Source organism: Pan troglodytes, chromosome 1, assembly GCF_028858775.2.
Source record: "Pan troglodytes isolate AG18354 chromosome 1, NHGRI_mPanTro3-v2.0_pri, whole genome shotgun sequence".
NCBI lineage: Eukaryota > Metazoa > Chordata > Mammalia > Primates > Hominidae > Pan > Pan troglodytes.
The window spans coordinates 43,398,464-43,423,313 of record NC_072398.2 but is presented as its reverse complement, the minus strand read 5'-3'; the positions used below and the strand labels follow the sequence as shown (position 1 = coordinate 43,423,313).

Below are 24,850 nucleotides of genomic sequence, written 5' to 3'. Positions count from 1 at the left end.
TCCTGACCTCAAGTGATCCACCTGCCTCAGCCTCCCAAAGTGCTGGGATTACAGGCGTGAGTCATCATGCCCATCCCTACTCAGGGGTCTTTTAGAAGGAAAATGCCACCATTGCCCCACACTTCAGACTCTTTCTGACCCCCTCTCCCCAACTCTGAAACCCCCCAGTCCAAGGTGCAGCACAACCCCCCCCAATTGGCAATTGACACAAAGAGTGCTGGTCTATGCCTCCACCTGCTGGTGGCCATGGGAAGTGAAGCTGTCAAAAGCCAAAGGGCTCCCTGAACTGAGAGTTAAGAATGTTGTAGAAAGATCAGGACTTTCCCCCTCATAAAAGAAACACATGCCAATAAACATATAAGAAAGCCTTTAATTTTGTCACCATAAACATTATACTCTGATTGCTCACTTACAGTATAAAATATTCACCCTGCTAAATAAATAAGACGACATTATTGCAAACGGCACTTAAACCCCCCTGAGAGATAAGACCTCCCTTAGCTCAGGCAGGGGGTGCTCCTGAGTTTCTGTGTGAGATTCCCCAAGCACAGATATACTCTGGGGGCTGAGATGGACAAAGGCTTGGGAAACCGCACTTTGTGCTTCTGGTCCTGCAGTAGCTCCAAACAGGGTTGTGGAGCCGGTGGGGAAAGTTGGGGGTAGGGGAAATTTTGGGCAGTGCCTTCATCAGCCCAGTCCTAGAGAGAGTAGAGGGGAGTGGAAGTGGGGGGAACCAGGCTGGGCCAAGAGAAGAGGGGTGGTTAGGGAAGCCGTTGAGACCTGAAGCCCCACCCTCCACCTTCCTTCAACACCCTAACCTTGGGTAACAGCATTTGGAATTATCATTTGGGATGAGTAGAATTTCCAAGGTCCTGGGTTAGGCATTTTGGGGGGCCAGACCCCAGGAGAAGAAGATTCTGGCAATGATCAGCCCAATGACCAGCTATCTCAGGGGACCTGATTGTTGGGGATCCCCCACCCTACCCAAATATTAGACACCAACACAGAAAAGCTAGCAATGGATTCCCTTCTACTTTGTTAAATAAATAAGTTAAATATTTAAATGCCTGTGTCCCTGTGATGGCAACAGAAGGACCAACAGGCGACATCCTGATAAAAGGTAAGAGGGGGGTGGATCAGCAAAAAGACAGTGCTGTGGGCTGAGGGGACCTGGTTCTTGTGTGTTGCCCCTCAGGACTCTTCCCCTACAAATAACTTTCATATGTTCAAATCCCATGGAGGAGTGTTTCATCCTAGAAACTCCCATGCAAGAGCTACATTAAATGAAGCTGCAGGTTAAGGGGCTTAGAGGTGGGAAACCAGGTGACTGAGTTTATTCAGCTCCCAAAAACCCTTCTCTAGGTGTGTTTCAACCAGGAGGCTAGCTGTTAACCCTGAGCCTGGGTAATCCACCTGCAGAGTCCCCGCATTCCAGTGCATGGAGCCCTTCTGGCCTCCCTGTATAAGTCCAGACTGAAACCCCCTTGGAAGGCCTCCAGTCAGGCAGCCCTAGAGACTGGGGAAAGAGGAGAGGGACGCCCCAGCCCCCAGCTGTGCAGCTACGCACCTCAGCAGCACAGGGTGGCAGCAGAGAGCCACATTACTTTGGCAGCAACAGAAACTGGCGGCCAGCCCGGCAGCCCCATGGGGCTAACAGGAGGGGGGAGCTGGGACCCAGTGAGGCAGGCCCTCCACCCCAATGTGCTGGAAGTTTTCTACACTGAGTATTTGGCCAAGTCACTCTTGTCAAATACTACCTGTGTAGCAAAGTAAATGGCGACCAGACCCAGGCCTGCGGCAGACACCATATAGGCAGTGACAGACTGGCTGAGCTGGACGATGGAGCCCATAAACAGGGATGGGGCCACCTGGGACAGCAGGAAGGCACTATCCAGGATGGCGAGGTCCAGGCAGATGCCCCGGCCCGGAACCACCCTGGCCTCGGTGGGCTCACCCACCACCACACGTACGGAGACATCACAGGCAGAGGCCCCGCAGAGCGCGGGTGGAGGTGGGAGCAGGCCACTGCCTCCAGCACCCACGTGTCCATTAGGGAAGGGAGCTCCAGGCTTAGGGCCTGGCAGGAAGCTGGTCATCAGGCTGTCCTCACTGCTAGCGCCTCCAGTGTCCCCTCGGTATTTGGGCAGGAACACCTAAGGCAGAGGGGTGAAGAAAAGGGGAAGAGGACAGGTGTGTACCCAGCAGTGGCACCACCCCAGCTGTGAGAACAGACCCTGGCCTCCATCCCAGGAGCAATGGGACTTCATGAGAATCAGGAGCAGGAGAGAAGATGGAGACCCTACTTGGTCCAGGTCTATCCAGGACCCTTCCTCAGGAGTGGGAGAAGGGTAACGGGGTGGGGCGGGGACAAATGTGAACCCAGAAGTCTAGGTTTCCTCTAGCCTCTTAGAACAGGTAAGAGGCAGACAAACTCAATATCACAGATCAGAGAGAACAGAGCTCCAAGGTAAGGAAAAGACACAGGGGGAATGAAGACGGTGGTAAGAGATGCACAGAACAGAGGAACAAAAGCCAAGGCAGGGCCCCTGATGGCCCAAACCCCACGCAGGCTCTCCTAACCTTCCTTCCTGCCTGCCCTCCACTCTGACATCTGGAAGCTCTGCCTCTCTGGGGTCCCAGATGCCACTAGGGTAGCTGCCCTGCCATGAGCTCCCTTGTCCCCAGCCTTGGGGCAGGGAGAATCCAGTAGACCCCAAGCAGGAGGAATGTCCCTCTTCCCACCTCCCCTAGCCCCAGCTGTGCTAATGTTGAAGGCTTCTCACTTCCTTCCTGCTGTCTGACTTAGATCAGAGTGACTGGTCGACCACCATCCCCCCAACCCCTGCCCTTGATGGCCCAGAGCCTCCTATTTAAGGACAAGGCCAGGTCTTATCCAACATTGTCCCCATGCCAGAAGAGTTGAGTTGGGGGCATTTGCGAGGTGGGAGCCATGGCAGAGCTCAAACCTGACGCCAGGGAAGCCCACGGCTCACCATGCAGCTCAACAAGTGGGCAAAGAAACAGGCAGACAGCGTGCAGTGCCAAGTCTGCCATCAGCTGCTGTTAGGAAGGGGCCTCCCAGGACTTCTCCTCCCTGCCTGCCACCCCAGGAATGTCCGCTGAGGTTGGAGTCTGGAGTGGTCCGAGGACAGACATGCTCCTCCATCTGGAGAAGATGGCTAGCCCCAGAACGTTCCCTGGCACGACAGCACACACTCAGGCCTGGCCACTGATGCCAGCCCCCTGCCCCCAGCCCAGGCAAGCAGAAGAGTGAAGGCTGAAGAAGGTTATCAGTGGGCTAACAGGGGTCTCAGGGACCAGACTCCCCCAACCGAAACCTTAGCCCCTCCCCTCCATACCTCTCACCCCTGCAGCTACCTACTCAGTTAACCAGCCTCTCAGCTACGAACTTACCGACTCCTCTCCTCAAGTGCTACGAGACGCAGGGGCAGGTCTTCCCTACAGTCTGAGAGCTCTATGAGAGCAGTCCTGCATCTCCTCCTCCCTTGGGACACCCCAACTTCATGCCCTTCAAGGCAGAGTCCAGCACCCAGGTTTGTAGCTCAGTGAGGTCAGTGGAGGGGACAAGGATGACCACACTGCCTGGGTTAGGTGGCTTCCCAAGGAAAGGGGCCCCTGGAGGGGCTGGTTAGTGTAGGGCCAACCAAGGAGGAGGTCCCCACAACTTACACAGTGCCCAAGTGAGTGGGTCAGGTGTCAAGCTCAGATATCTGCCACAGGGGAAGGGGAAGGGGAAGGAGAAAGGGAAGGAGGCAAAGGAGGGACGCAGGAAAAGAAAAGGGAATTAGACAGAAAAGAAAAATAAGCCAGAAAGAAAGGGGGTAGGAAGGAGCCTGCCCCATCTCAGAGACCAGAGTAGGATACAGGCTAAGTCAGGTTGCTGCTCCCTGAAGAAAGGTGTTGCTAAGGCCGGACCATTCCCACTCCCATCTGCTGAGGTTGAATGGCCCAGGGGTCATCTGATTCAGCGCCCTGCCTCTTCATAGAACAACCAGCCTAGAAGCCTAGGGCTCCTGCTGGCCTGACCCTTCGGGATTCCCACTAACGTATTTTGCATTTCCTGCAATCATCCATTCAAGTGCTACACAGTCCTGACCCCAGGAAGTCATTCCCAGAATCTAATCTACACTCTTCTGCAGCCCAAGCCTCTGGCCCTGGGGCTAGGATAAGCTTCTTCTCTGATTCAAAGAAGCATTCTCCAAAGTTGCTTGCCAGATACCAGGTTCTGAGCTAGTTGGCCTCCCAAAAACCCAGACCACCCCTCCCACCCTGACTCCACCCACTGGCCAATGAGTACCTGCTTCTCCCGGTGGTAGAGGGAGGCCAGTGTGTAGGGCAGGATCTGCAGGGCTGAGAAGGTGAACCCGGTGAGGGCGGCTGAAGCTGTCACCACGGCCACACTGTGGGACAGGCATGTGGCACCGGCAGCCACAGGGAAAGCTGCCACACTGGCCAAATAGACTGCTCGAGTGCCGAATCGCTGCACCAGCCGGTCCATGACCAGAGAGAAGACCAGGGAGATGGCGCACTGCAGGAACAGCCCCAGGCTGCCCATCCGAACGCCTGCAGAGGGAGAGAGGCCATCAGACAGGGCCTGGGAGGGAAGGGTAGGAGCAGTCTTGGGGAGATGAGAAGGCGGGACCACAGGTACCTGCTGCACGAGACCGGCTGTGGACCAGCCCTGCTCCCCAGCACCCTTCCCCTTTCTACCTGTAGCAATGGGAGTCTGGGTTCTTCCACTGACCCTCAGAGAATGTGGGCAAAGCCCCTTGCTGAAGGCAGAGGAAGGTGGTCTGAAGGTTTCCTGGGAGTCTCAGCTGTGGGGACAGGCGGGTGAGAGGGAACACAAAGACAGCTGGCCATAGGCTTCAAGACGCTTCTAGGACGCCTGAGCTGGAAGGCGCTGGTGAGATTATTTGGAAAGTCGTTGGGGGAGCAGAGGGCACACTGCAGCTGGAACCAGGCAGATCTGAAATCCAGCCTTGACTCCTCCACTCCCTCTAGACTTTGAATAAGCTCCGCCTTTCCTTCTGTCAAACTGGGGCAATGACTCTGATCAGACTCCTAGAGCAGCCAGAGGCCTTCCTGAAACTGCAAGCAGAGATGTTCCACACCCATGAGAAGCCGTGTATGCAGATGGGGTCCATCCCCGCTTTCCTGACAGAGAAGTCGGGGCCAGGATGGAGAGGCACCAGCCCAGACACAGCCCCGAGTGTCGTCTCTGGTGGGCAGCTCCCACACCAGCCTCTGCTGGCTGCCAAGGCCTTACCTTCATCATAGTGTCTCCGGGCCTCAGTGCCCGGCTCAGCTCTGGGCACGCCCTGGTACAGCCCCTCGCCCACGAAATCCGTGTAAAACAGCGTGAAGGTCATGAATGCCATCCAGCTGCACAGCTCAGCCACGAAGAGCCGGCGCAGGGTGCGGGGCATGCGGCAGCACAGCTGGTGCAGCCGGGGAAGCAGGGCGCCCAGGTTCCGGAAAGCCAAGCGGGCCCGGCATGGACAGCAGTGGGGCGGCAAGGAGGGGGCTGACAGCCCTTCTGCTGGCTCGGCGGGGCCCAGCGCTGCCTCCTCAGCCACCAGCAGTGTGGCTGCTACGCAGGTGAGGAAGATGAGGGTGAGCAGGCCAAAGAGGCACTCCTCCTGGGTGCCCAGGTAGGGGGCCAGGGCACTGGTGTCCCAGTCAATGGCAGGCAGGAGGTAGCCCAGGCAGCCCCCAAGACTGATCATGAAGGCATAGACAGAGTAGGCCTGGCGACAGTGGTCCGGGTCCCGGAAGAGGTCAGAGAGCAGGGCCTCCAGTGGAGTGAAGCACACCTGGCCACAGAAGTCCAGCAGCCCCACGCCCAGGATGAGCAGTGCCAGCTCCAGGGGCCTGGGATCCGGGCACAGCAGCCCTGCTAGCCAGCCAGCCCTTGGGATGAGAAAGAGGCTCAGCAGGATGCCCAAGGACAGTGCCCAGATGAAGGGCCGGCGGCGGCCATAGCGTCCACGCCAGTGGTCACTGGCTGAGCCTAGGAGCGGGACACAGACCAGGCCCAGCACTGGACCAATGCCTGCAAGAAGGGAAGTAGTATGAGTCAATGGCTGGGACAAGTAAAGGGCAAGGGGAAGGGGAACCAAGCTCCGTGAGAAGGATGGAAATAACTAACATTCCATACTCGACACTGTGCTACGTCTTCACGGGGATGCTGTAATTTACTCCTCGTAACACAGGCATTACAGATGCCCCCATTTTCAGATGGACAAACTGAGGCATGGAGCAACTAAGAAGTGATACTTATTCAAAGGCGCAGACCTAGGGAGGGTAAGAGGCAGTGTTTCAACAAGCAGTGTGACTCCAGAGCCTGCAATCCTCACAGGGGCCCCTCTTCCTGGGGGTGAGGGGTTGTCACACAATGGTTACTACTTGCCTTCTGTGGGCTTTTGTAGAATTTATCTGCAGAGTCAGGAGTCCGCCCCTTGTCCTAGGGGTAGGAGCAAGCCCCGGCTGGGAGACCTTGATGGAGTCCCAGCTCTACTGTTCAGCTGCTATTTGGCTTTGGCTAAGACTTACCTAACCTCTTAAAAGCCTCTGCTTCCTTCTCTGTAAAATGGATCACCTCAAATGGTGGTTGTAAGCATTAAATGAGATAATCGCTATAAATTATAAAAGGGCTAGCCAAAGGTTAGGAGCATTTCTCCAGTGTCTCCTATGAGCCAGGCTCTGTGCAGGACCAGGGATCCAGAGGTGACTGGGGTATGTCCTTGGTATTCTCTTCTTTCTCTTGGTGTGCCCCCTCAGCCCAGGGTCACCCTCCTGCCCAGCAATGCCTTCCCAGCAGACCACCTCTCCCTCCAAGCAGCTCCCAGGGCAGAGGTACTCCTGTCCCACATCCCAGGTGGCACGTATCTGGAACAGGAAGGAAGGAGGATGTAGTGACTCACCCAGCACCATGGTCATGAACTTCTCCTCTACCCCCACTTCCAGCAGCAGAGGCGGCACATAGGTGATGCCTGCAGCCAAACACACCTCCAGGCCAAAGGTTAGCAGGTTGACCAGCAAGAGCTGGGCTTTCCGGTGCCGCAGCAGGCGGCTCACCCACAGCCTCTGGACCATAGTGGGCCAGGCGGGTAGGGCTCAGGGGGCCGTTCAGGCACTCCAGAACTGCTTCGTCTCGGCTCTGCTCCAGAAGCTGCGGCCTCTCCTCCTTGCTGCCGCCAACTGCCTAGGAATCAGCCAGGCGCCCATTTCCGCCAGCCCTTTGGTGCCGGTCCAGCTTCTCAGCCCATGCTCAACACCTGCTGCTGTGGGGCACCTCAGTGGGGACACGTCTCATCACTCAGATCCTAGAAGGGCGGGGCAATCACAAGCACACGGGGTGTTAAAGTCCTGGGAGCCAGGTCTCCACGATTTGCTCTAAATTGTCTGGATCCTGATTATTCACAGGCTGGCGACTGGCCCTGTCACCGAGGTGCCACCCCCTTCTGCCCAGTCAGGAAATGCATGTTAATATTAGCCTAAGGCTGACATAATTAATAAGGTAAATATGATTTTTTAAACCTCAGCACACTCCAGAGCCAAACAGATGTTGGTTATTCTCTGTTTTGAAAAATCTACAATTTCCCTTCCCTGTTAGTATTGGGGAGCGGGAGGGAGCAATCAAACCAACTGAATTTTTAGTTGCCCAGCTATCAAGGTGCCCCTGGAGACCCTCTGCCAGGCCTGGTTTGTTTGCTTTTGTCTTTCTACTCCCCAAACCTGGGGTGTTCAATTCCCCTTTGTTAAGAGTAACACTTCCTATTCTGCATTGCTTGGCCATGAGCCACATTGCACCACAACCCCTAACCCCAAAGACCAGGATGAAGGGGAAAGGGAGGAGAGGCTGTTTTGTTGGGTTGGGTTTTAACTTAGAGAAGGCTCCCTGGGGTGAGCCTAGGCCTGAAAATCTCTCCCTTGAGTTTCTCCCTGAGTTCAACGTTCAAGGGGAAGAAACAATCCCTCACGTGGCCGTCCAACTGTCATGGGACAGTGGAGCCGTCCCCAGGTTCTAGCTCACAGGGGCATGAAACCACACCACCTGGCAACACCTGTAATGATACCAGTGACTCCCCCAAGCTGACAGGATGCCCAGTCACTTCCAGGGCAGCCTTTCTGTGCTCTTAAATGGCAGAGAGAGGAATTTTTCTGTGCTCTTTTCAATTTTCAGCAGAGAAGTCCCACACCCCTTCCTGCTAGCCCTGCCTCCTGTGCAGAGAGAACCATCCTGTACCTCCCCCGCCAAGCAAGCGGTCTCCAAGTCTTGCTTCCCGACAATACACCCATTGCAGTATCTAAGCCTCTGCTTAGAAGTGACTATGAAAAGCTGGGTGTGGTGGCGCACGCCTGTAATCCCAGCACTTTGGGAGGCCAAGGCAGGCGGATCACTTGAGGTCAGGAGTTCAAGACCCGCCTGGCCAACATGGTGAAACCCCGTCTCTGCTAAAAATACAAAAATTAGCCAGGCATGGTGGCAGGTGCCTCCACCACCCCCAGCCCCTACTCATGCCCTCTGCCAATCTCAGCACCTCATTATAAAAGGCACTTCAACTTCTCTTATCTTTTCACACAATACTAAACCCCATGGGGCCTTGCATATTACAAAGCGTGTTGTGGGTGCTCTGAGCTGTGCCACAGAGAAATCAGCCAGGACTGAGTGTGGTGGCTCATGCCTATAATCCCAGAACTTCAAGAGGCCAAGGCAGGAGGATCACTTGAGCCCGGGAGTTTGAGACCAGCCTGGGCAACACAGCGAGACTCCCTCTCTACAAAAAATTTAAAAATTATCCAGGCGTGGTAGTATGCACCTGTGGTCCCAGCTACTTAAGAGGCTGAGATGGGAGGATTGCTTGAGCCTGGGAGGTCAAGGGTGCAGCGCGCAGTGATTGGACCACTGCCTCCAGTCTGGGTGACAGAGGGAGACACTGCCTAAAAAAACATCAGATGGCTATCAGTCCTGGGTAAGGTCTGTTCACTCCACCACCACCTTCAGGGGCTTTGCAGCTGGCAGATCATGAAGGAAGGGAATTGAGATAAGGCTGGGCAACCAGCAGCCTCCTCCCCTAAATCCTGCTCAGACTCACCCTTTGGGATGGGGCACACGGCCTCCTACGGAGGTGGCATGAGAAGGGGTGTAAAATACTGACCCATACTGTCTCCAAAAGGAAGGTGGAAGGCCAGACCTCAGTCTTAGCTGAGCTGTCATAGGTTCAACTTGAGCATCTCATTGCTGCATTTCCACAGTGTCCCCAAGAAGGAAAGCAGGAGACAGCACAGAGACCAAGAGGCAGTGCTATCCAGCCTAAAGGGAGGGGTTCTGCGGCCAAAGGCTTCCAGCCCATTCCACTCCCCACCCTTGTTCTGGGAGGGCCCTGAATGCTAACCTGCTCTGGGTTTTCAGGAGACCAGGTCCTCCCTGAGCAAACAGAGACTTTGTTAGACCCAGCCTCGCCTATAACCTGCACCCATTCTCTAAGTCCTGGCTGCTCCCTATTGTTTAAAATAAATTGCAGGCCAGGCACAGTGGCTCACATCTGTAATCTCAGCACTTTGGGAGGCTGGAGTGGGATGATGGCTTGAGGGCAGGAGCTTAAGAACAGCCTGGGCAACATAGCAAGACCCTGTTTCTACAAAAATAAAAATAAAATAGGCCAGGTACAGTGGCTCATGCCTGTAATCCCAGCACTTTGGGAGGCCAAAGCAGGCAAATTACCTGAGGTCAGGAAGTTCAAGACCAGCCTGGCCAACGTGGTGAAACCCCATCTCTACTAAAAATACAAAAATTAGCTGGGCATGGTGGCGTGCGCCTACAATCCCAGCTACTCGGGAGGCTGAAGGAGGAGAATTGCTTGAGCCTGGGAGATGGAGGTTGCAGTGAGCCGAGATTGTGCCACTGCACTCCAGCCCCATGACAGTGTGAAACTCCATCTCAAATAAAAATAAATACATAAAATAAAAAATAAATAAATAAAAATTAGCTGGGCATGGTGGCATGCACCTATAATCCCAGCTACTCAGGAGGCTGAGGTGGGAGGATCTCCTGAGTCCAGGAGTTCGAGGCTGCAAGTGAGCTATGATCGTGCCAGTGTTCTCCAGCCTGGGCAACAGAGTGAGACCTGGTCTCTAAAAAATAAAAAAATAAAAATAAACCACAGCTGTCCAGCAACCATTAATCACCCCACCTGCCTTGCCCCTCCCTTAATCCAGTTCCCAGGCCCCCCAGGAATTAGCAGGATCCTTCTTAGCCCACATGGGAAAAAGACAAAAAGAAAGAGGTAAAGAGAAGAGTGCCCCCCACCATCCTCCTACAGCCCAGATAGCTCATTAGTAGCCTCCCAGTTCCTGGGGTGCCTTTCTCCAACGCCCCCCATCCCCACCCAGAGATTCTTTACCTGGTAACTTGGGGTTGGGCCAGGTGGGGAAAGGATTTGACTAGGAAGGGTGCAGGCTTCAAGCACCCCTGTATTCTTTGGTTGCAGACTCCATCCTCCCTCGTTTGAGTTCTACTCTGCCCAGCGGGTCCAGAGTCCTCTCGATACCCCCAGACTTTACTCTTCCCAGCCCGGAATTGCCTGAGAAGTTCCAAGCCCATAAGCACACACTACCCTCCAAAGCCCCCTTTTCTTATCCTTGCATGCTTTCCAGTGCCCCAGTCCCTGTCATTTCATCCCTCCTCCAGGGTCCTCGGGCTAAGGAGACCACAGAGGACTCCTGAGCACTAAGTCCAGCTGCTCGCCATCCCCCCTCCAGGGCCGCCTTCCCTGGAGCACAAACGGAGGAGCCCAGCCTTTCTCAGTTCTCAGGCTCAGGGAGGTCAGAGAACAAGAAGTCTTTCAGTACCACTTTCCTGGCCACCACTCCCATCAGCAGCCTCAGGGCAAGCTTCTTGCCAAAGCTTGCAAGTGACAGATCAGTGTTGGAACCCCGCCTCCTGCCCCAAGTCTGCGGAACTCCCCCGTCCTCCTGGGGACAGGGTCCAATTCTCCCTTACACCCTCCAGTCTTGGAGATGCTTCTAAAATCCTCCTGCCCTACTACTCCTGGAACACTTTGGCAAAGACAAGATCAACCAGGAGAGCCAGCCTCAGAGCGTTCACCTGGCAAGGAGTGGGCAGGAAGAGGAAGGAAGTGGAGGGGCTGACCTCTCAGAAACGCAAGGAACAGGCAGCCTTCTAGGACAAGTCCCTCTCAAGTTCCAAACATCTCCCCTCCTCTCTGGGCCCAGCAATGGCAAGACAGCAAGAAAGCTGGAGGAAACCTAAGGCCTCTGGGAACCTTTCTGGAGCTCTGCCCCAGGTCATCCTTCCTCATCCTTGGGGGAAAAGAATCAAAACCCAGAAAGACCAAGGGCCCTGGGCAAGGTCAGTGAACCTGGATCCCCACTGCACCCCTCCAGGTACTGGGAGATACATGCCCCTATGCATCCCAATATGTGACACCCCCAGGGCTGGCTCCCACCCCAGCAAGAAAAGGGGCCGGGAAATGTTTACCTAATGAATGAATGGCTAAGAGCAAGGGGTGGCAGTAGAAGCAAGGGTGAGGGCTTAAGTCCTCCTCCTCCCAGGTGCTCCCCACACACCGAGGACTTTGCAGGCCCAACTCCAGAGGGAGCAGCTCCTATGGGCTCAAAGGTGGTGAGTGGCTCAGATAAACCCTCCTGGACTGGAAAGCCCCCACTTCAGACCAGACCCCAAAAAGGGAGTTTTGGGGGAAATGAAACTGAGCAACAGGAACAAACTTGGCCTGAACTTTGTCCAAAATACAGAAGACAGAGTGGCAGAGAAGGAGGAAAGCTGACCCGAGCCCACTCCCTGGTAGCTCCCTAAGGGAAGGGAGGGTCAGAGGGGGATGTATAAAGAGGTCTTTGAGGGCTTTCAAAGGGGCTCCTGCCACCCTGCACGGCTGAGGTGGAGCTGGGGGAGCAGATTCCCTCTACTGACAGACAGAGGCCCGTGGAAGCCCAGGCTGGGGGCAGCCCCCACCCCAGGCCTGTGTCATGCAGCAATTCTAAGGCTTCTTTATGCAGGCCAGCGTCAAACCCCACCCAGGCACATCAAACGGCTGTAGCCCCCACCCTGACCCCGCAGGCTCAGCGACCCTGCGTGTTCCCTGCACACTCACAAAGACACTCTGCTTTCTCCCAGGCTCCTCAGAAGCGGCTCCTCTCCCCCTTCACAGCCACCCCGCAGCCCTCCCCACAGAAGGGGAAATCGGGGGCTGGTGAGGCACGAGGAATAATGACTCAGCTGAGGAAAGCGGGTGGGGTCACCCTGGGCCAACCTCCCGGACACACACCCCACCAAGGCTGCCCTGCCCCAGGTCAGTGAGATGGCAGAGAAGGGGCGACCCCAGCACCTTGCTCCAAACTGAGCTCTCCAGGGTCCTCTAGGTTGGGGGCAGGGAGTAGACCTCTCAGGTCTGGGGGTTCCCCAGCCCTCCTCCCCATTACCCACCCCCTCCTCGCCCCAGTCCCACGGGACCAATGCTGTCACCTTACCTAATGAAACCTGGCACACTGCACTCCCCACGAGCCCCACCCTCACGGCAGCTCCACGGGAGCCTTGGGGACACCCCAGAAAGAGCCTGCACTAGCCAGGAGACCTGGAAATGAGCATTCTTGTGAGACAATGCGCTCCCCATCATGACAGATCCCCTTTGTGAGGGGTGCCATGTGCTTGGGCTGCTGGGGAGATGGTGGGAGGGACACGGCATTAGACAACCACGGCTTTGGTGACTCCCAACCCACTCAGTCTTTGATTCTCTGGGGCCAAATATTTCCAAAGCAGTGAGGGTCTCTGCTTTCCCCAGTCTTGCCCTAGAAAAAAACAGTGATTTGCAGAAAAAGCGGAGGCCCACGACTTCACAGGGCTCCCAGGGGAACCTGAGGACCCCACTCAGAATGAAGCCCCCCCCCCCACCTCAGGGACTCCTAAGAAAGAATAAGGGCGGGCAGTGGGACGGGGGACCCCAGCCCCATCCCGGACTTGCTCCCTGGTGCCTGCCTCCCCCAGGGCCTGGAGGCCAGGGATTTAGAGTTCGCCCTGCTGAGCTGCCTTTTCTTCACCGTTACTGGAAGCCTTCTGCTTAGCAGCTTGTCAGAGAGGGTGAGGGGGCTGCAGGCCGGGACACAAAGGGGGATTAGGGAGAAACCTCTCGGCCTGCAGAGTAATCCATCAAACTCTCTCCGGCTGCCAGCGCCGGCCCCTTCCCACTCAATTCCCCTTCCAGCTGCTGCTGGCCCCCACCCCCTCCAGCTCCTGAGCCCGTCACTTCGGGCAGCAAAGAGAATCCCAGGCCCTAGGGGGGCAGAGGGGGCACACCACAGACACTGGGAAAAGGGCAATGGCTCCCTCCCCCCACTCACCCCCAATGTGTGAAAACCCAACAGGTGGCTGTGGCGTGGTGGAGAGTGGCTTTTGTTGCCCTGTCTGAGAGCTCCAGTCCAGCTTTGGAAAGGAAACAAATGCCAGAGGAGATTGGGGGAAGGGGAGGGGAAGGGACAGAGGGGCAGTCCCTGGAGCCAGCACTGCCCTCCCCTCCTCTCTCCTACCCAGTGACAGGGATTCTGGGACTGGCCTGACCCTCACCTTGGCCAGAGTCAGTCCTGGACAGCCTAAGCTAGGGCTGAAGCATGGGGACTCTCCCAAGGGTCACCTGGCAATCCCATGGTGACAGTCAATACAGACACACATTCTGACTCCAGGCACCTGGGCCTCCCAATCACACTTCGTTTCTGAGAACAGCTGCAACCCAAGGTCACACTGGGCATGCCCTCCAAACCAGGACCAGCAGTGCTCTTCAACCTGGAGCTCTCTTCCACCCGAGGGACCAGAACCCTCTGAATCCTGACGTCCCCAAACCCTGGCAGACTCTGCAGGCTGACCTGGGTTTGGGTGTCTGCCTGACCTGGGTTTGCATGCCAGCTCCACCACTTATTATAATTGCATGAGCCTATAACTTGACCTTCCCATGCCTCAGTTTCCTCATCCACAATGAACAACAGCAGGCCGGGCACGGTGGCTCATGCCTGTAATCCCAGCACCTTGGGAGGCCGAGGTGGGCGGATTACCTGAGGTCAAGAAGTTTGACACCAGCCTGGCCAAAATGGTGAAACCCCGTCTCTACTAAAAATACAAAAATTAGCCAGGCCCAGACATAGTGGCACATACCTGTAATCCCAGCTACTCGGGAGGCTGAGGCATGAGAATTGCTTGAAACCGGGAAGTCAAGGTTGCAGTGAACCGAGATCGTGCCACACTGCACTCCACCCTGGGCAACAGGGTGACTCTGTCTCAAACAAACAAACAAACAAAAAACCACAAACACACACACAAAACAGAAAAGAAAACGCACAATAGCAGCCAACATTGAGGTTATAATACGTACTAGGCACTCTGCCATGTGTCTTGGTCTTCCAACCATCCGATGAGGGGGGTACAATTAGTATACCCATTTTACAGGCACAGAAACTTAGATTAATACCACCAACTTCATAGATGTGGAGTGTGTTTGAGATACAGCATATGAAAGTTCCTGGCGGCCACTTCTTTGGTCGCCTCCTCAGTGGAGGAAGGGCTTTCGCATTCCCAAACAGGAGTGGCTGTGGTTAGGGGAGACCAACTACACTTTCTTCTCGGTTTCCATTCCCCCGCTCACCCACGTGCCTCCTCCACCGCACCAGCGCCTCTTTCAGCCCCTAGCAGCAAGAGGAATGCCAAGAATGCAACTGCCTCCCCAGGTGCTGGCCCCAACAGGTGAGGAGAGGTCACTGCAGCAGACCTGCCTGCTGGAGGAAGGCTGAGAAGGGAGGTAGAAGGTGGGACAAAGATCCCGTAGTTATGAGACAGCACGATTTCCATCCACAGGGAAAATGAACACAGTGGCCGACCCCTACTAACTGCCTCAGAGGCGTCTAGCGTGTGCCAGGTACTTGATATATTGTACCTTCTCTCTAATAAGTCATACAATTCATATGCTCCAAATCCAAGGTAGGTGTTTAATATTCATATTCGAGATGAACAGCTCAGTCTCAGAACGTAACATGCCCAAGGTTGCACAAATAAACAGTGGTTGAGCAGAAAATTCAAACCATTTGAAAATGCTGGAAGGTGCTCTGAACTGGGAGCCAGGAGAGAGCAGTCCTGTTTCAGCCACTTTTTTTAAGAGCTGTGTACCCTAGACAGGCCATCTCACCTCTCTGGGACTCAGTTTCTACACCTGTAAAATGAGAGCTAATCTGGATAATGCTGAAGGTTCTTTACATCTGTGCAACCAGGTGATCTCACATGCACCCCCTACCCCCGGCAGTTGCTTCTTCACGGGCAGGTACCCCCTAAGGGCTCACTGACGAGGCTACATGACATTCAGGAAGGGATTCATGTTCACCCTTGTGAAATAGGAATATAAAATCCCTACTTTGTATTTGGACTTTCATGGCCTCCTACCAATGAGTCAAGGGGAATGAGGTGGAGAATGACTCCCCAGCCGCACTTACCCCATCCTTCACCTGCCCACACACTCTCAGGTACCAACACAGTGCCAAGGGTCAGCGGTCACCTGAAACTAAGCCGAGTAACCAGGACATCTGGGGGTAGAACTGCCCTCTTCCCTAGTCCTTCCCAGAGTTGGACTCTGTTCCTGGCAGAAATTAGTAACTGAATCCTCTTCTTGGGCCACAATAAATGCTTCCCTACAAGGCAGGGCAGCAGTACCAAGAAATTCCTTGGCCCAAGGTAGGGGAATATGAACATGGAGGGGGAAGAGGGAGCTTGGCACAGTGTCCAGGCCACTCGGAAGTTCCTTCCCCCCATCCTGCCTTTTCGTACAGCCCCTGAAAAGAGAAGCCTAAATGGCTTTCCTCCTACTGAACTTGAACTCTGCCAGTCAGCCAGGCTAGACAGCTCTCCCTGTCCATGTACAGCCAATCCTAGTCTTCCCTTTAGCCTGGCCTCCCTTAGGAGGTGAGGTATACAGGAAAGAGGCCAGGAGACTAAAGATCTATGCAAACCTACAGATGGGCAGCGCCCTGGACCAAGAGTCAGACCACGGTGCTGGTTCCAACTCTGCCATGTCCCACACCTCTAGGGTTTCAAACTCAGTGGCCTGTAAGGCTTTATTAGATCTGAGTCCTAGAGTCTGTGATCAGTCCCATTTATAAACAGAGGGCTCCAAGTCAGACTCAGTACTCTGCAAGTATGTTCTCAAAAACAGTCACTCAGTGGTGAGCAAGGAAAGGGTAGGCTCCCAAAGAAACTCATTTTCTGATTTAAAGATCCCAAGCTTGCTGACCCTTGGAAGTATACCTCAGTGCATGCAACCTAACCTCCCCTAAGGGAATGTCAGACAGCACTGAAACCCACCTACCCACACCCAACACCACAGAGCCTCAATTGTGTATAAGTCTGCTGTGAAGATGCTGGGGACACAGAAACAACTGATCGCAGCTCCCTTTGGCAAAAGGGATAAAATGCAATTGGTGTGCAATGAGGTGGCACAGTGGCACAAGTGTGAAGATACAAATCCACGTGAGGGGGTGGGACCCAATGTGGGGGGCACATGCAGTTCTTCCAGGGCTTCCTAGAGGGAATGGCCGTGTTGCTTAGCCTTGAAGGATAAGCAGGTAGGTACCATGCAATATAGGGGTGGGGGTGGGGGTGGGGGAGATCCCTTTTTCCTCCCTATCATAAAGGTCAGAACTGACACTTCTATAACGAAAGATATGGTAAGAAGAGAAAAGCACAACAGGCTGGGCACAGTGGCTCACGCCTGTAATCCCAGCACTTTGGGAGGCTGAGGGAGGCGTATGACTTGAGGTCAGGAGTTTGAGACCAGCCTGGGCAACATGGTAAAACCTCATCTCTACTAAAAATACAAAAATTAGCTGGGTGTGGTGGCACGTGCCTGTAATCCCAGCTACTCAGGAGGTTGAGGCAGGTGAATCACTTGAACCTGGGAGGCAGAGGTTGCAGTGAGCTGAGATTGCGTGACTGCACTCCAGCCTGGGCAACAGAGCGAGATGCCATCTCAAAATTGATGCTGTTTCAAAAAAAAAAAAAAAGAGAAAAGCATACAAATTTATTTGATCATAGTTTTATATGACACAAGAGCCCTTAGAAATGAAAAGCCAAAGACCCAGGGTGAAGTATCTTTTCTTTTTTCTTTTTGAGACTAGCTCTCATTCTGTTGCCCAGGCTGGTGTGCAGTGCACGATCTCAGCTCATTGCAACCTCTGCCTCCCGGATTCAAGCAATTGTCCTGCCTCCACCTCCCAAGTAGCTGGGACTACAGGCGTGTGTCACCACGCCAGGCTAATTTTTGTATTTTTAGTAGAGGTGGGGTTTCACTGTGTTGGCCAGGCTGGTCTTGAACACCTCACCTCAGCTGATCCACCCAACTCGGCCTCCCAAAGTGCTGGGATTACAGGCGTGAGCCACCGCGCCCAGCCTAAGTATCCATTTTTATGCTTAGGTTTGAGGAAGCACACACAGGATGCAGAAATGTGACCAGACAAAAATGGTATGAGCTAATGCTAATAGACTGAGGGGTGAAGCCCGGCAAGGCCTGTCCAGATTCTTCTCGGCCTCTCCGTTGCCAGATTTCTTCCTCCCAGGAATGGCGTAGGACCCCTCTGCAATGAGGGCCTTATGACCTACTATCAAACAAGGCAGGTCAGATCATTTCTTGATCACCAGTTCTTACCTAGAAAGCCAGGAGAAAGAGTAATATTTTTAGGTTGTATGGCTGGCTTTGGGGAGAAGGGTTCTAGTTTCTATGACCTGCCCTGGAAAAGAGGGATTCGCTTTGGCCTGCCTCAGAAGAGAATAAGGGGTAAGAGACAGGAGATCAGACAGAAACTTTGCCTCTGAGGCCTTCACTTTGGGGTATTGTTTTCTGAGCCCCAACAGCAGAAAAGGGTGTATGTCTGTAAAACAAGGCCCTTGGAGCCTGGGACTTCTAATCACTCCCACCCCTCCTTTTGGTCTCTCCCCAGTGAGGTGTGCTGGAAACAATACCGGACTCAAAATCATGAGACTGGGTTTTGATCTCAGATCTGGGCTGGCTATCTGCGTGTCCCTAGATGATTCAGCATACCTCCATGGGCACCCAAATAAGGGAATTCATCAGCACTAGGCTTGTTTTTGCTTCCAACGTGGTCACCGTGCTCCAGTTACTTCCCCTTCCTGGACTGCCTGTCCCCTCCACCTGAGCCCTGCCCAGCTCCAATCTCACACCTCCTCCACAGCCCCCTGGAAACCAAGCCGTCAAGTATCCCCTCTCCCTGCTAAATCTCAACTGCTCTAACCAGGCAGCCCCCAGGGTTGGAGGCTGCCCACGGTCCTCGGGGTCTTGGATTTGCAGTCCTTCCCCCACTGCCATCCTCCCCACTAGTGCTTCAGCTCCTGGAAAGCAGGAAGCACAGGCCCTGAGAAGAGTAGGTACCCAAGAGAAAGCCTATGGGTAAGGCTGAATCAGGATTCCCATTGGATGTGACTTTACCAGTGTGCCTGGGATCCAGGCAGGGCCACATTCAAGCTAGCTGGGTGCTCCGCTCACTAAGGACAGGAGCCAGGAGTGGGAATCTAAACTGCCACATCCCTAGGGATGGGCCAGGCACTCCTAGCTTGAACACTATTTGCCAACTCAAAGTACACTTGAGATTAGCGAGGCCGGGGGCAGGGGGGCACACAGCGACCACAGGGGAAAGACAAGAACTGCTGTTGTGGGCTGGCTGCTCCTGAGGGTATCCCCTCTGGCTGGGCATCCTGCTATCCTGGATATGGTGACTGGGGGACTGTGGACTACAGCACCAGGAAGTGGCCTCCAAACCCCTTCTTGCTGGCTGGTCCCCACTCCCCAGAAAGTGATCTCCAGAAGTAACAAAGAAGGGGAAAGGAACAAACATCTATGGAACACCTGGCGTGTGCAGGTGCTTGGCTGAATATGCACATCACGCTTAATCCTCACCATAACCATGCAAGGTGAATCTTATCTCCATTTTACAGGCAATGAAGTCAAGGCCAACAGGGGAAGCAGGCCCATGTCCAACATCAGAAGCAAGAGATTCCACAAGTCAGTCAGGGCTGGTGGCAAAACTGTGGATTTCTTCCCGTGGAGGGGAAAACACAGACCATGTAGTAGAAAAAAGGATTCAACAGGAAGTTCTGGCCAGGGATCAGGAGCATCCCGTGATGGCTCTGTCACCAGCTGCCCCCCTCCCCAGCCCAAGCAGGGACACTTAATACACTGGACAAAGCTCAACACTCCAGCTCTATTGCTGGGAGTCGAGTGGCATCAGTGTTCAAGACACTGGGCCTGGTACCAGCTGGTCCAGTCTCCACCCCTGCTGCCCAGCAAACAGGGCCACTAACTGTTCAAAGAAAGCTAGGCTGGGTTTTTTTCTGGACACCAAAGAACAGTGCAAAAGATCCTAAGGGTTGGGGAGGGAGGACAGAGCAGAATCCCAACTTCAGGGCACCCTCCCTATACAGTTTTCCTAAAAATAACAACAAATACCTGTTTGCATAGAAGGCTGTTAACTTCTCAGGATATACATTCACGTTCATGGTACCCTTTTCCAGCCTGAGGGGTACACTCTGGGAAGGTAGGCTGGGCAGGGGTTTCTGCACTAATTAAATAGAAGTCACACAGTAGCAGAGTAGTAGAGGAGAGACACGGACATCCAGTCCTGCTGTGATCTTTGCACAGGACCACAAGTTCAACTGCAGATGCGTCCTTCGTAGCTTACATATAGTTATCTATGGGCCGATTCCCTTGCTAAGAAACTCTGGTTTCTAAGTGTAAACCACAATGATTGGCTCCATTGTCACCAAATAACAGCAGCTGACATTTATCAAGCTCTTTTTACAAGCAGCTGTTGTGCTCAGAGCTTTACCTACATCAGCTTATTTAATCCTGGAAATACTGTGAGGTAGGTACTATTATCCTCATTTTACAGAGGAGGAAGTTGAAACAGTTTAAATAACTTGTGCAAGAGGAAATCAGATTAAAATCATTTTGCCAAAGCTCAATCTCTCAACGGACTCCCCAAAGTCCAGGAGACCTTGCTACCAAAGAAATAAGGTCTAGAGCAGATTTTTGTTTTCTGTTTTTTAAGAGCAAGGCCCAAGAGGAGAGTCCCAGGCTAGGCACTGCTGTCCATTCAGTCCCAAATGATCGATACAATATATAGTTGGTACTAACATTTATTGAGCACTTATGTGTCAGACACACAGTTTAGTATTCTATATACAATATTTAATAAAGCTATAATTTTTAGACTATATATCACGTAATTATATGTTTATAAATTTTATGTCTGTTATAATCTACTTAACAAAGCTATACAGTAAGTATTATCATTCCCATTTTGCAGCCAGGGATACTGAGGCTTGGATGAGGTTATGTAACTTGCCAAGCTGGTGGAGCTCACCTAGTGAAGCAGCCAATATAGAAACTGTCTTTCTGGCTGGGTGCGGTGGCTCACACCTGTAATCCCAGCACTTTGGGAGGCTGAGGTGGGCGGATCACCTGAGGTCAGGAGTTCAAGATAAGCCTGGCCAACATGGTAAAACCCTGTATCTACTAAAAATACAAAAATTACCCAGGCATGGTGGTGGGTTCCTGTAATCCCAGCTACTTGGGAGGCTGAGGGAGGAGAATCACTTGAACCCAGGAGGCGGAGGCTGCAGTGAGCTGAGATCGTGACATTGCACTCCAGCCTGGGCATCAAGAGTGAAACTTCGTCTAAAAAAAGAAACGATCTTTCTGACAGTCTGGGTTTTTATCCATGTTGACTTATCAGGCTGTGACGTCCAGATGATAGTACTTAAAGTCTTCAAGTTAACTTTACTTTGAATCTTCAGACCAGCCCTGCCCAGGCTGAGAGCTCCAGTTTGGGTAAGGGGAGAGCTTGAGGGAGGCCTCCACTATCCCTCCACCACCCAGTGGCCTGGAAGGGGCTCAGGAGACCACCAGGGATCACTGTCTACTCGTCCTCCTCCTTCAACGTTATTCAGAGAGCCAGGAGGGATGGGGAAGTTCACCACACACTCCATGAATACATAGGAAAACTCCCCCTAACACACACCCACTAAATTGGGGCCTGTCTGTCCACAGCTGTACATTCATCCACAGCTGTATTTTTATCTTCAAACTCATTCTGCTGACTCAAGCTGCATTTTCTGAGCACTTTCAGAACAACAGAGTCCTGGCTCCACGACAGGCCTGGTGGGAGGAGATAAGGGAGGAATGAGGGAATGGGACTGATCCAACAGAATGGCCTGCGACCTCAAATTGCGTCCCACTTATCCCCTACAATATGCTGCTCTATGGGTTTCCTCAGGCTTCCCGTCTAGCCTGGGCCTCCTGGGCCCTCCCACTCCCACCCCAGTAGGCCAGCCTGTTTCCCAGGCCTCGGGCAGGTGAGTCTACACCAAGGCGGTCTCTGCTCTGAAAGGAGATCTGCTAAGTGCCTCAGGAAAGGTAGTCCGAAGCCCCTAGGACCTCAACCCCACCCCTGAGCAAAGGTTCCAGGACCCCAGCAAGGGTCACTGCGGTCCCTGGTCAACTGGCAATGCCCGGCTGCAGACTCCAGGGCAGCAAGACAGCAGCTGGGCTATTCTTAGTCCCTGCTCCACCGGGACCGGGTCTGTGTAACAGCTGAAGGGCGAGTCCTCACCAGGTACCCACCATGCCAAACCCCTCCCTACCCCCAACTCTGGCCCCTTGGAAAAAGAGGAAGCATAGGGAACACGCCCTGGGGTGGGGAAAAGCTGAGCAGGTCAAGAGTGTCTGTCAGGAAGATGGAGGCTGATTCAGAGGTCAAGGGCAAGAGCAACTCACAGGACTGCAGTGCCTGGGGGGAGCGGAAGACTACAGGAAGGCCTGACCCGCACTAGGGAGAAAGCATGCAGGTCCCTGGGGCTTTTCCAGCAAGCCTGCCTAGGCCCAGAGCTCTGAGAAGCTGCACGGGATGCCCAGGTACCACCACATCACACCTGTTTGCCGTTTGCAGAACTCTGTCCTTCCCCACCTGAGACCTGGGAGGCGAGGAGAAAACAGCGGCCTTTCTCTCCCCACAGAGGGGGAAACTGAGGCTGAAAAGGGGACACAGTAACACACACACACACACACACACACACACACACACACACACACACACGGTCCAGTCCCAACTCTGTACCCAGAGCTCGCCCCAGTTCTAAGTCCAAGAGGGCTCAGTCCCCTTTCCCTGTCTTAATAACTCACTCTTCCTCAAGAAAGCCGGCCCGGGCCTGAGCACCCCGCGGCGCCGCGGCCGTCGGCTCCCGTCCCGGCTCCCCCAAGTCCCGGACTGTGCGCGCCGCAGTGACTCATCCTGCCCCTTTCCGGTGAAGCCCAGACAAGAGAAGAAAATAAACGCAACTTTCCAAAGAAAAGTCTGACGCGGGAGGCTGCAACAGGAGCCAGCGGCCGGTCCGCCAGCCGTCGGCCCGGCCCGGCCCGGGGCTCCGGGGAGGGGCCGCTCCCCGCCCACACCGCCGCCCCGCCTGGGACAGCGCGGGCACCTCCTGCCTGCCCGCCCTCCGCGGAAGAAAGCACAGCTCAGCGGGAACCCGTGCAGGCGCCGGGCACTCGGCACCCGCCCCGGCAGAGCGTGTGGGACGCGCCCTCCTCTGGGATTCGCGCGGGGCTCGGCGCGCAGCGCCCCGGACGGCCACGGCGCGGCCCCATCCCGCGGGGCGCAAAACACGCGACACCGCGGAGCTCGGCCGTGCACTGCTGCTCCCTTTCCCGCGCCGGGACCCTCACCCCTGGGAGAGGAGGGGGCGCGCTCCTACCTGGCCGAGGCGCGCGGCTGTCACCCGGAGCCAGCGCGTGCAGGCTGGTTCCGCCCCCCCTTCCTTGCCCCCCACGCGCGCCAGCCGGCGGCTTTTAAATCTCCAGGTTACTCCGCGGGGGGAGAGAGCATGCGCGCTGGGACTGCCAGGAGGGGGGCGGGGCGAGGCGGGACGGAGGTGGGGGGTGCTGCGAGGGGGGATAGAGGGGTGGGGCTGGTACCCAGGGGAAGAAAGCGGGAGGTCTCGAAGCTGGCTTTGTAGCCGCGCCGCGACGGGCAGCCCCCGCGTGGCTCCCAGACTGCCCTATCATTACCTAGGGCAGGGCACCGCCCCCTCTGTCGCTCGCCACCAAACATTTAGGTGAAAGCTACCCGGCTTCACGGGGCACCTCCCCTCCCCTCCTCGGAGCCAGTCTGCTGCGACCATTACCCAGGCGTGCCATTCTGGCCACCCGATCTCCAGGCAGAGCTGCTCTCTACCTGTCCAGGACCATCCCTTCAAAGGAGATGTCACATTCTCTCCGAATTACCCTTCTGCTCTTTGCTATTCTCCGACGCAGACAGAGCTAACTCAATCCCTCTTTCTGCGCTGAAAACCAAATTCCAATTTTTTTTCTCCTTAAGAGTGTGTACGGGGAAGAATGGATGATAAATTGCCAATGAAATGTTCTGTCAGCTGTTGAGCAAGGTCCTAACAGATACCTGTTCCAGAATGTCTTTGATGGAGTCCCAGGCTGGCCCTGGGGGTGGGGGTTGGGGGGCAGTTTTGTCTTTTTTTCCTCCATGGAGTTTTATTGGGTGGAGAGAAATCCAATTTAGTTGGATTGTTGACTTGAATACTACAAAGTCCCAGGAAGATGCCTTCGAAGGGGAAGACCTGGTTGGCCTTAGCCAACCAGGCACTGGGGCACTGGGTTCCAATGCTGGCCCTGTGTCAACAGCCGTATAACGTGGGCCAAGTCCCTTCCATGTTCTGGGCCTCTGTAAGACGGGGTTAGCCAAATGATTTCTAAGGGCACCTTCCAGCTGAGAGGTAGAAGGAGGCAGAGAAGAAAGGGAGATAGAGAAGGGAGAGGAAATAGTGGCGCCCTGGTGGTAGTGGGGAACAGAGAGCAGGTGCCAGAGAGAGTTGAGAAGAGAAAAATCAAGAATCTACCTTCTGAGTCACTAAACAAGTTTAACTTGAAAACTGTCTCAGCGTTGCCTCCCTGGAGCAGACACACCTCTACCTGGGGACCCTCCTGGCGATGGCTTTCCAAAGTCTTTGGCATACCCTCTTGTGGCAAGCAGAGAGACTAGGGTGGAGTCCAGGGTCTCTGAGCTGGTGTCCCCTCTCCTCCAGGAAAGAGGTCAGGAGTCAGGGGAAATTTCAGGTCAGCTGGAAAATTACAGAGCCAGGAGAGAGTGGACGGTGGTATTTTGCAGGCTTGGGAAAGAACACTGGGAACATGAGAGAGTTGTCGCACCACAGACAAGTAAGAGCCCCCCTCTTCCTCCTGCCTCCCACCACTTCTTTCCAGGGGCCCTTGTGCTTTATGCCTTATGACAGGGGGATGAGGAAGGAGAGCTCAGGGGAGTGAGCACACAGCCTGGATCCCATGGTGATCCTGGGCCCTACCAAATCACCCCTTCCCAACTAAACCAGGTGGATGCACTGGCCAGGCCCCACCCAATACAGGGTACAGTAGGGCTCTCTGCTCTGAAAATCCCCCTCTTTCTGCTGATGTAGCCTCATGTTATAATAATAATAGTTGGCCAGGCGCAGTGGCTCACGCCTGTAATCCCAGCACTTTGGGAGGCCGAGGCGGGCGGATCACGAGGTCAGGAGATCAAGACCATCCTGGCTAACACGATGAAACCCCGCCTCTACTAAAAACACAAAAAAGTAGCCAGGCGTGGTGGCGGGCACCTGTGGTCCCAGCTACTCCGGAGGCTGAGACAGGAGAATGGCATGAACCCGGGAGACGGAGCTTGCAGCGAGCCGAGATGGGGCCAC

The 24,850-nt window shown here is 54.5% G+C and overlaps 1 protein-coding gene across 8 annotated transcripts; it reads right to left on the bottom strand.

Annotated features, from left to right (window-relative positions):
• Positions 1-350: 350 nt before the first annotated feature.
• On the bottom strand, positions 351-22,998 carry SLC45A3 (solute carrier family 45 member 3). Of its 8 annotated transcripts, none has more exons than XM_054674133.1 (6): positions 22,284-22,543; positions 14,424-21,260; positions 6,948-7,349; positions 5,291-6,076; positions 4,319-4,584; positions 351-2,153 (listed from the first exon to the last, which is right to left on the bottom strand). In XM_054674133.1, the coding sequence occupies exons 3-6, from the start codon at positions 7,117-7,119 to the stop codon at positions 1,716-1,718; spliced, it is 1,662 nt and encodes a 553-aa protein (XP_054530108.1). In that variant the 5' UTR covers positions 7,120-7,349; positions 14,424-21,260; positions 22,284-22,543; the 3' UTR covers positions 351-1,715. The 8 variants fall into 8 exon arrangements, with proteins under 8 accessions (XP_054530108.1, XP_054530112.1, XP_016792756.1 ...); XM_054674137.1 differs by having other exon boundaries at positions 14,424-17,735; XM_016937267.2 differs by lacking the exons at positions 14,424-21,260; positions 22,284-22,543 and adding exons at positions 6,173-6,912; positions 12,159-13,347 and having other exon boundaries at positions 7,033-7,349.
• Between the last annotated feature and the right edge of the window lie 1,852 nt (positions 22,999-24,850).

Excerpts from the sequence above, each read along its gene's own strand:
- SLC45A3 (XM_514140.8), bottom strand. The coding sequence starts at position 7,119 with ATGGTCCAGAGGCTGTGGGTGAGCCGCCTGCTGCGGCACCGGAAAGCC. Across the intron at positions 4,585-5,290 it reads CCGGAGACACTATGATGAAG|GCGTTCGGATGGGCAGCCTG; the intron begins GTAAGGCCTTGG and ends CTCCCTCTGCAG. Across the intron at positions 2,154-4,318 it reads TCTACCACCGGGAGAAGCAG|GTGTTCCTGCCCAAATACCG; the intron begins GTACTCATTGGC and ends CCTCTGCCTTAG.